At 38.5% G+C, this 11,121-nt stretch overlaps 1 protein-coding gene and 1 pseudogene across 1 annotated transcript; both read left to right on the top strand.

The window, feature by feature from the left end:
• Positions 1-2,076: 2,076 nt before the first annotated feature.
• On the top strand, positions 2,077-11,121 carry LOC145899153 (prostaglandin reductase 1-like; annotated as a pseudogene).
• Positions 4,239-9,040, top strand: LOC145899707 (retinol dehydrogenase 16-like). Its single transcript, XM_082988602.1, has 10 exons — positions 4,239-4,327; positions 4,406-4,549; positions 6,763-6,818; positions 6,982-7,031; positions 7,091-7,247; positions 7,515-7,673; positions 7,864-7,966; positions 8,071-8,234; positions 8,491-8,663; positions 8,963-9,040. The coding sequence occupies exons 1-10, from the start codon at positions 4,239-4,241 to the stop codon at positions 9,038-9,040; spliced, it is 1,173 nt and encodes a 390-aa protein (XP_082844728.1).

Raw genomic sequence — 11,121 nt, 5'->3', positions numbered from 1 at the left:
TTTAACGAACATAATCCAGAGGTTCTTTGTAAAAACTTTGGGAAAGCCTGCTGGTATTAATGTTCCTGTGCCTGCTTGTTCAGTGAAAAAACGCTGACACTGCGCACAACGAAAGCATTCAATGATATTTCTGTAAACGAGATCATCGTAAGTGTTTCCGTGCAATTATGACCAAGTCATATTTTATTGAAAAAGATTTTGTGACTGTTGTCCAATCATTGCAAACAGCAAAAATAAAAAAGCAAACATAATAGACTATAAAAATCGGTTTTTTAAAAAAGGAATAATAAACTTGAGAAAATAAGGCAGCGAATAGTCCACAGAAAATTTAGAGAAAAGTATATAATCTGGACGAATTTGAAACAGTTTTGTAAACATCTTGTGTGTTCGTAGGCGTTGGGGAAAGCATTTAAAACACTAGGTGGAATATGTCAGTCCCAATAAGACTGGGCGTTGATTGTCGAATTCACAAAAGTCAAGTGTAAATGCGGTCATAACTTTAAGGTGCCAACAATAAACAGAACGCATAGAAATGGAAAAACATCAGCTTTCGAGCGCAAACACATGTCAAAGTCTATCTCGTTCACGTACGTAATTAGGTTGTTCAGTACTTTCCAACATTCATTCACTCTGTAATGAACTGTTTCCTTATGTGGAAGTGCCGATACACAAACTATTGACAAACGGCAAATAATAAAAATATATTGCCAGACGTATTTACCATTTTCTTCCAATACCTGAATTAACGCTATCGAGGGTGTTGTTCATTTCATATTGTTACATATTTGCTTCGTGTAGTCTTTTCACTGAGCACTGCAATGTTTACTACAGTTAAATCACTTTACTATCGCATAATAAACGGAATGCAACAAACCCTGGCATGTTTGGTGGATGGGAAGAGGGGAAGAAATTCGGGTGCAAAATATTTGGAGTTGATAACTTTGAAAATGAAAGCCAAAGCTAAAATGCTGTTAATCATTAGCAAACGTTTCGAACACTAGCTGGGTGTACTGATGATGAACCCAGTTAGTGTTCGAAACGTTTACTAATGATTAACAGCAGGGGAAGAAATGTTAAACATATTTCAATTTGTCATTGTGCGGTAGAGAAGCACGTCTAGCGCCTAAACTTTAAAATCACTTTAAACTACAGTGACAGCGAGGTTGTGTTTGCGTAGTTCACTAGTGAGAAGCAAGGCTGCCTCAATATTAATTTAAATTAAGATCTCGGACATACGATTACACATAACCTTGCCCTTTTGAAGACCATTGTAAAATTCTTACATTTAAAAACTTCCAGTCGGCCGTGAATAAACAAAAACATGACCGAGCACTGTATAGCCTACAGTTAATGCCAAGTGCAAATGAAATTTATGATTTTATCAAACATACCCTGAGCTCTTTAAATTCCGAAAAAATATAGGCAACAGAGATAGTTATTGCTGTTAATTGTCGTATTTCATCTTTTCTACTTACTACAACTTTTGCTCAACGCTTGCAGCAGAAAAATATGCTTATTATCGACTATTTAAGTTTTTGTACACTTTTTAAATCAGGTTGCTCCGCAGCGCCCACCAACGACGTTGTTGTGATAAACGGATCTGGTCCATTCCGACATTGTGAGTTACTCATATTCTGCTGATGTGCTGTTAGGCGCAGACAGCAACACGTGTCTGGAAGACAACACGTGGTTCTACGACGCTCCACAATGTATTGATGGTAAGTATTGAAGTTTTTTTACCTGGTGTTTTCATTATTTTCTTCAATATGTTGTGCACGTTTTGCATATAAGCTTCAATAAATCACCAAAACTGCATCTCCACAGAAAATAAAAACAGCCAGAATTTCGTTTCTTCTGCGTTCATTGACTCGTGAGAGAATACTGAAATCAAAAGATAGTCATTTTCAAAATGTCCACTCGCGCCATTTGCTTCCGTGGAGTTAAACATTGTTTGGAGTTTGTAAATCATTAACGACGGAATGAAGTAGACACGCGCTCTGTGGTAGATGGACGTTTATGTGTGGTTAAGTTCTGAATTGTTGAGCAGACTCAGTAAAATTAAAGAGGAGCTAAAATATGGTAAAATCCAGGGCCATTTACAAAGTCCAAGAGTTTGACGGATTTCCAAAGCTAACGGATTTCAAAATCGTCGAAGAAAATGTTGACGAAGACCTGAGGGAAGGAGGTCACACATTTCATGACAACTTTGCGAATAACTGTTCAACTTTTTAAAGCATAATTCGCGCTGACGATTCGCAATATTAAATAAACCTACAGTAATAAAACATAGTTAACCGAATTACCAAGTGATACGCACCTATTTTACATTTAATTCATCAACGTGACAAAATGGTTTTAATTTAGAACTTGTGAATGCTAAGGTATGTAGATCAATTTCATATAGAGTATATTGTCATGAATAATAATATATCGTTTTTAATCAAAGACGTATTGCTTCTAGAATTTCTGGCCTTTAGTCTTGATCCTTTCATTTAGTGAGTTTTCGTCAGATTTTAATTATATATATGCATCCAATATACCATATAGGCAACTTCAGCGTTTTTTTCCAAACTGCAGCATTTTAATTTTCTGTAAAAAGGCGGTAGCCCATATAAATGCGATTTGTTATTTTGAAGGGTTTACAAATCCCCGATCACAAGCCCAGTCATTGGATTTCAAACATGCAGGTGAGAGTCAGTGCGTCCGTCTTGTTAATGTTTAACAACTGTCCAAACAGAGTCTTATTGAGTAAAAATGAGAAATTCCCGAAGGGCTCCACGGTAATGACAACAGGAGGTTGGAAAACGGTTCGCAAGGTGACTGACGAAACTGTGTGGTATAGGATGGACCAGTTTTTGTCGGAAAGATTTCGGTCACTGCTGCTGTTGGCGTCCTTGGTATGACTGGGTAAGTGATATTTTAGCAGAAACGCCGGATCGTAGTTTTTGCTCAGAGAAATGGCGTTGTACTCCGTCCACACACTTTCAGTATGACCTCTTATTTTGGATTGTTGGAAGTCTGCAAACCGGAACCCGGGGAAACTGTGTTCGTAAACGGCTGCGCTGGTGCCGTTGGGAACCTTGTGGGCCAAATCGCAAAATTGAAGGTATACGATTTCACGTTACGAAAGCCAACAGCCACCCTTTTTTAACTTAACGTTGTTATAGGGCTGTAAGGTGGTTGGATGCTGTGGTTGAAACCAAAATCCGGTTTCGATGCCGCCTTTAATTACAAGACCGCCAAGTCATGGAAAGACAAAATATCGAAGGTCGCACCCAAAGGGATAGATTGCTTTTTCGACAATGTAAGGTATTCTGATAATTGGCCGAACAATGACAGGCGGTTTCCGAAATAGCATCAATTTCTGCACATAACACTTTGCTGCGAAACAGATTGTAGACCAAATGCTCCAAATATTGGCTAGAGCACGGTAGTTTTGTGATGATTTTTTTACTGCGCGTTAGCTTCGGCAACAAAGGTATCATGAATTTGATGTGATTCACCTTACTTGCGTAAATTGCGTAAATCACATGGTGCGTGATTTTAGGTAAGTTGTGTCTGAAAAGTCACTGCCATCAACTAACCAGTTATATGATCTTTAAATGTAGTTTTTCGGCATGCACAAAAAGGCTTGTACGATAAAACCTATCTTTGCCTTGGCTTGCTTGCGGACTTGTGTTAGATCATTATCAGAAAACGGTATCATACAAATGTGTGGAAACCTATTGACGTAAGAAGTTGAATTGTCCAACTACTACCTCCCTAACTTCATCTTTGTTATTGCACGCCATCGATCACCGCATTGGTAAACAAAGCGAGATTGTAATAGAATGCCAATATCTACATAGCAAGTGGAATTTTTGCGGAAGTGTTTCACATCACGCCACATACAAATGCTCTCGCACACGATTCCGTTTTACCAGAAAACAACATGACAAAGTTTTTATTGAAGTGACAAAACTGAATATTCGGCCTGTTTACGCAAATTACTTTTTCATTCCCTCAGTACTTTGGGGATTGGTAAACAATGCCGGCATTGCTAGTTTGACATGTCCCTTCCCTTGGCTCAACAAACAAGATTATCAACAAGTTTTGGATGTTAAACTCTTTGGTATGATCGACGTCACCATGGCCTTCTTCCCACTAATAAACTTAGGACAATAAGGCAAAGACACAAACTCGTCCTATCTGAGATATTAAAAGTTCATCATGTTTTGTGTGCTGGCAGAATTGTAAATATGTCAAGCTACACTGGAAGATTTGCTCCAAGTGCCCTGTCTTACGCAATTTCAAAGTTCGGTGTAGAGGGTTTCAGCGACGGTCTAAGGTGCGTTGTCGCCCCTCACATATTCTACCTATCCGTTGCATTTCTTGCCCAAGTTTATGTCAAATTTGTGATTTACAGTGCTGAAATGTCGGATTATGACATTACAGTGCATTTGATTGAGCCCGGAGCGTTTCGAACGGAGATCATGTCAAACCAGATTGAATCTTGCAAAGGAAGTTGGTCTAAATTTGATCTACAAATAAGAAAAGACTACGGACATGCGTACGTAAAACAAAGTAAACTGACTATCTGTCCCAATGGGTTCCGCTAACTCTAGGCTGTGAAGCATTCTTATTTAACTTTCTACAATTAAAATTGCCTGCGCCAAGCGTTGAAGATATACCATAAATCTACTTGACTTAAAAGCCCACACAGGCACAAACTTAACTTTTGTTATCGCAGTCACCGACATGTACGCGATGGTTGCGTCAAAATCCTGACCGCAACTTGATCTTGTGGTTGATGCAATGACAGAAGCTTTGATGTCGAAACATCCAAGAAAAGGAAAGATACGCGGTCGGGGCAGACTCCAAATTCCTATTTATTCCTGTGTCATTTTTGTGGGCATGGTTACAGGTAATGTTCTGAAAAATGAGGTTCATTCATTTTTGCATGGTGTGTTTAGACGTATTGCATATTTACCATACAGATTATATGTGCAAAAAAGTCATATTATTGGAAAGCTGCAGACAGAGTGAATTCACGCAATGTTTCGTCCTGTAAGGTCTCATCAGTGCAGCTGTTGGGTGGCACTGCTAGATTTTACACTAGCGGGCACACTAATCTTCACTTTGTGGTACCATTCGGTCATGACGTCGAACTGCAGGGTACCCTATACTGAGTACCGAACAACAGAGACGACGAACCACTCTGAAACGCACTATAGCCAAACGGATCTGCTTGGTAACCGATAGTGCAAAAGGCAAAAACACCAATGCAATATATGTGCAAAAAAGCCATATTATTGGAAAGCTACAAGCAGGGTGGTACACGCACAGTTTCGACCTGCAAGGTCTCATCAGTGCAGCTGTTGAGTAAAGAAACGCTGACACTGCGAACAACAAACAGTTGAAGCATTTAATAATATTTCTATGAACTTTGTGTTTCCGTGCAATTATGACCAAGGAGTATTTTATTGAAAAATATTTTTGTGACTGTTGCTTAATCGTTACAAACAGCAAAAATGGAAAAGCAGTCATAATAAAAAAATCGGATTACAAGGAATAATTATCTTGAGAAGAGACTCATAGGGCAGCGAATGGTCCATGGAAAATTTAGAGTATAATCTGGACGACTTTGAAACAGATCTAAAAATATCGGGGTGTTTGTAAACGTTGGGAAAAGCATTTTGTGTTTATCGTAGAACCCAAAAAAGTCCAGTGTAAATGCGGTAAGACTTTGAAGTGCCAACAATAAACAGAATGCACAGAAATGCATGTTTTTAAGGGTTTCACTGAATTAAGTTTACACATTGCATTGAATGGAGAGTGGAAACGTATAGGCACTAATTTTGTAAAAATGGGGGCTGTCTGAACGGAAACGGATTCAAATTTGGTCAATTTGATCACGTAAACGGGCCTAATTTCTTGTACTTTTTAGGTTATTGTTACATGCAAAATAACTATCGCAATAGCATTATTGTGTTAACGTAACGTTTAATATTAAACAACCGTTTCACACGTATGCCATCACAAGCTGCGCATGGTTGCACAAAAACAACTCATGCGTGCAGTAAATCAACAAAAGCCGGAAATTAGATGAACTTGCGTTTATGGTGGAAATGGCATGGTATAGTCTATGACTTTACTAAGCTAGCGTTATTACAGAATATCTTTTGCCATCTTGGAATCAATTCTTGCATAAATTTTAAAGAAAACGGGGGTTTAGTTTACGTAAACTTTAGGTTTCAGTTGGTTATTTTGCTCAGTGGATTCTGAGGATTAGATTCCCGCTTTAACCGCAACCATTTTGCAAGGAGCAATTGTGATTTGTTTTGTGTCTTTGCAAACGCAAGTTAAACAACAAAACAAGTTTTGTTAATTTATAGAAAGTGATTTCCTTAAACAAGTTTTTATATGGCAACAGTGCCTGTAATTGCAAAAGCTAATTGCACACTTCAGGCTAAACATAATTTATATTTATAAGGTGGTTATGCGTATGCCGGCTAAAAGTATCGTATGTCACTACAGCATAAGAGCTCTGTGGGGTGCTATGCAAACCTTCAGAATTTATTACCCATGTGTTCGCACACAGTGTTACGTACAGTTCAAAGTCCACCGCGAAGAAAGTTAAACATGCTTCCCAACGTTGTTTGCAGCTAAGTCGTAGCTTACGAACGCACTTCTTCCCTGTTAGCCAAGAAGGTGAATCTATACCGTTGAAGTTATGTGGATTTATCTGTTAGCAACGTTGCTCATAGTATTTGTCTTCAAAAGCTTCCGACGCAAACTTCGCATTGACAGAATAAAAAATCGCCATGTTTTCATCACTGGTAAGTGGCGTTAACTGCAAGCCGTTGTTACCCGGTCAAAAGCTATGTGTACTCTAGTTTTTATGTTTTACTGGGGCTAAAAGGAGTATCAATACTGTTGCTTTATCTGGATGTCAAAAAATTGTAACAGGATTTTAGAATTAACCAACAAGACTTTCTGCAGGTTGTGACAGAGGATTCGGTTTGTCTCTTGCCAAGGAATTGGACAAGTTGGTATGTATACAGTATATTTTATGTTGAGCTCATATTTAGGTAATCACTGTCGTTTTTAGGGAGTAAATGTGTATGCTGGCTGCCTGCTGGAAGATTCGGTGAAATCGTTAATGGAAGAGTGCAGTTCCAAATTGAAAGCTGTTCAAGTCGACGTCACAAAAACTGATGATGTAAAGAGAGCTGCGAAATTTGTGGAGAATGCACTGAACGGAAAAGGTTGTTGTCAATTGAAAAGCATTTTTGCACTGTATAAACATGAACTGATTTGCATTTAGTTTTATGACATTTATGACTTGCCGTGTGTAGCAACAGTCAAAGATTGTGTTTACAAAATATAGGTTTTTTGGGAAACTAATCACTGTCTTAATAAAAATATAGCAGTTTATAAACCTAACATAGGCTATAGTTTGCACTTCTTTATAGGAAAACTTTAATATTTTCATATTAAGACTTTTCATATTAATATTTTCATATTTGTTGCAGCTTTGTGGGCTGTTGTTAACAACGCTGGGATATGTGTGAATCTTGTTCCATTTGAGTGGAGTGTCAAGGAAGACTTCGAAAAAACTTTTGCTGTGAATGTGTTGGGAGTCGTTGACGTAACTCAGAAGTTTTTGCCGCTACTCAAGAGAGGAAAAGAAGGTTTGCTGGAATAGCTGTATCTCAAATTTAGGGCCTATGTCCAACCGCAGTGGGTTGCACACAAACAAGCTTTCCATCGATATGGTTTCCAATAATTAATGACACAACACCCCCATGTCTCTTTGGTCCTAAGAATTTATCCAAAATTCAATACGCATGCAAACTAATGCAATTACTTGAACTTCTTCAGGTCGAATTGTCAACGTTACAAGCATTGCCGGAAGGATCACTCTCTTGTGCGGAGCTTACACCATGTCGAAGTTTGCAGCAGAAGCACTGACCGACGGTCTCGCGTAAGATATTCTATATAGTTGTAACAACCTAAAAAAAGTGTGGTTTCAGTTCAAATATTATTCACATAATCTTCCTCTATCACAATAAATATGTTCATTTTCAGCTTTGAAATGGAACCATTTAACATCACCACTCATGCTATCGAGCCGTCGTTTTTCAAGACAACAATTTGCGATGAAGAACTGCATGAAAGAAGAATCACTGACCGATGGAACGAGTTAGATGAGACCACAAGGAAAAGTTACGGCACGAAATTTTTCGAAGAAAGTAAGGAAAAAATGTTGTTTCGCTCAGCTTGCGTCTTAGATTTGGTACAATTTGTGTGTATATAATGGTTAAAGGCTTGTTGTGCTCAAGAGGTTACGAGTGCCAGTGATTTATTTTCGCACCATTTTTTTTGGTATTTTCATATAAATTGGTTGAGCTAAAAAATCACATCAATTATTCCATAACAAATTGAAGTAAAACTGATTAGCTGGAAAAAATATCCAACAAGAAATACGAATAAATTTGTGCTCAATAGAAATCTCCACCACCACGAACACTTTGGTCAAACAGGCGTCTACAAAGTTTCATCTGGTAACTGAGGCCATCGTACATGCCTTGCTCGCCAAACACCCTCAAGAGAAATACGTGATCGGAACTGATGCAATATTCCTTTACTGGCCGATGTCATTTCTCCCCGTGTGGGTGCAGGTGATAAAAAAGTCGATTTCCGCAAAATGACTTTTTATTTTAACCTAATTGTTGCTTTGCTTTTTTATAGACATGGATGATGCTTTTAACAAAGCGAAATATATTTGTCTAATTTACCAAGACTGACAGATTTCAGTCTGAAACTAAAGTTTCTGAAATATGTCCGTATAATGGGATTAAAATTTATGGGACTTTTTATCAAGGCTCCTATTGGGTTTTGGGCCCATATCCTATACTGTTCCAGGGTCATATATCATGCCGCTATAAGATGTTCAACGATGTAAATTGTATTCATGCAGGTAAAGTTGGCGAAAAGTTTGAGGAAGCTTGGTGGTGCAGAGTTGCCTCTTCCAGCTGAAGCCGTGAAGACCAAGTAGTATTTGAGGGGGGTGGAAGCGAACGATCATCGTTAATTACTTTCCTCACTAATCGGAATTGAACGTTCGCAATTATTTCAATATTACGAAAACGAATCGAGCACACGCCGGACAGCAGTAACTCGAACACAATTGCAAAATTATTGTGTATTGATCAGTGTTATCAAACCCTAATTGCCCAAATCCAGATAAATCTTGCAAAGTGACATGAAGGCTTCACTCTGGGTTTTAACGAACATAATCCAGAGTTTCTTTGTAAAAACATTGGGAAAGCTTGCTGGTAATAATGTTCCTGTGCCTGCTTGTTCAGTGAAAAAACGCTGACACTGCGAACAACGAAACTTGAAGCATTCGATGATATTTCTACAAACGCGATCATCGTATATGTTTCTGTGCAATTATGACCAAGTAGTATTTTATTGAAAAAGATTTTGTGACTGTTGTCCAATCATTGCAAACAGCAAAAATAAAAAAGCAAACATAAAAGGCAATAAAAATTGGTTTTTAAAAAAGGCGAAAATAAGAAAATAAGATCTTGAGAAAATAAGGCAGCGAATAGTCCACAGAAAATTTAGAGAAAAGCATATAATCGGGACGAATTTGAAACAGTTTTGTAAACATCTTGTGTGTTGTTGTAGGCTTTGGGGAAAGCATTTAAAACACTAGGTGGAATATCACTTTACTATCGCATAATAAACGGAATGCAACAAACCCTGGCATGTTTGGTGGATGGGAAGAGGGGAAGAAATTTGGGTGCAAAATATTTGGAGTTGATAACTTTGAAAATGAAAGCCGAAGCAAAAATGCTGTTAATCATTAGTAAACGTTTCGAACACTAGCTGGGTGTACTGATGATGAACCCAGTTAGTGTTCGAAACGTTTACTAATGATTAACAGCAGGGGAAGAAATGTTAAACATATTTCAATTTGTCATTGTGCGGTAGAGAAGCACGTCTAGCGCCTAAACTTTAAAATAACTTTAAACTCCAGTGACAGCGAGGTTGTGTTGGCGTATTTCACTGGTGAGAAGCAAGGCTGCCTGAATATTAATTTGACGTAGAATCACGGACGTAAGATTACGCATAACCTTACCCTTTTAAAGACCATTGTAAAATTCTTACATTTAAAAACTTCCAGTCGGCCGTGAATAAACAAAAACATGACCGAGCACTACCGAGCTCAGAGAAATGGCGTTGTACTCCCTCCACACACTTTCAGCTTGACCTCTTATTTTGGATTGTTGGAAGTCTGCAAACCGGAACCCGGGGAAACTGTGTTCGTAAACGGCTGCGCTGGTGCCGTTGGGAACCTTGTGGGCCAAATCGCAAATTTGAAGGTATACGATTTCACGTAACGAAAGCCAACCTTTTTTAACTTAACGTTGTTATAGGGTTGTAAGGTGGTTGGATGCTGTGGTTCCGACGAGAAATGTGAGTTTGCAAAATCCATCGGTTTCGACGCCGCCTTCAATTACAAGACCGTCAAGTCATGGAAAGACGAAATATCGAAGGTCGCACCCAAAGGGATAGATTGCTTTTTCGACAATGCAAGGTATTCTGATAATTGGAACAAAGAAAAGTAAAATTTGTTCGACCCAAACATGCATAGGTTGATGGACAGTTTGCTTCCGATATCATTCATGCAATGAATGCAAAGGGTAGAATTTCAGTGTGCGGAGCCATATGCAACTACAGCGATAACCGACTAGACAAAGATACAAGTCTTGTAAGTCGGGCTCAATCAATTGACAACTTATAAAAGAGAAATCCAACAGAATTTCCGTTTTGCAGCCGACATTATTCAGAGGCCAATGGCGTCAAAACGATTAACAATGCAAGGCTTTGTTGTTTCTGATTTCAAAGATAGATTTGATGTCGCCCTTAAAGACATCGCGCAATGGATTGAGGAGGTTAGCAACGCACGAATGCAAAGAAGTCTTTGTCCCGATTTTATAAACTACTCTCTTGCAGGGCAAAATTACCGTACAAGAAACAGTCACCGTGGGATTTGAGAAACTTCCCCAAGCTTTGACAGGAATGTTAAACGGAGAAAATTTCGGAAAAGCTGGCGTCAAGATATGA

Source organism: Ascidia mentula, chromosome 4 (assembly GCF_947561715.1).
Source record: "Ascidia mentula chromosome 4, kaAscMent1.1, whole genome shotgun sequence".
NCBI classification, from domain to species: Eukaryota; Metazoa; Chordata; class Ascidiacea; order Phlebobranchia; family Ascidiidae; genus Ascidia; species Ascidia mentula.
The sequence above is the reverse complement of the archived record's forward strand: the minus strand, read 5'-3'. Positions and strand labels throughout refer to the sequence as shown.

Excerpts from the sequence above, each read along its gene's own strand:
- LOC145899707 (XM_082988602.1), top strand. The coding sequence starts at position 4,239 with ATGTCAAGCTACACTGGAAGATTTGCTCCAAGTGCCCTGTCTTACGCA. Across the intron at positions 7,967-8,070 it reads GCACTGACCGACGGTCTCGC|CTTTGAAATGGAACCATTTA; the intron begins GTAAGATATTCT and ends GTTCATTTTCAG. Across the intron at positions 8,235-8,490 it reads CACGAAATTTTTCGAAGAAA|AAATCTCCACCACCACGAAC; the intron begins GTAAGGAAAAAA and ends TGTGCTCAATAG.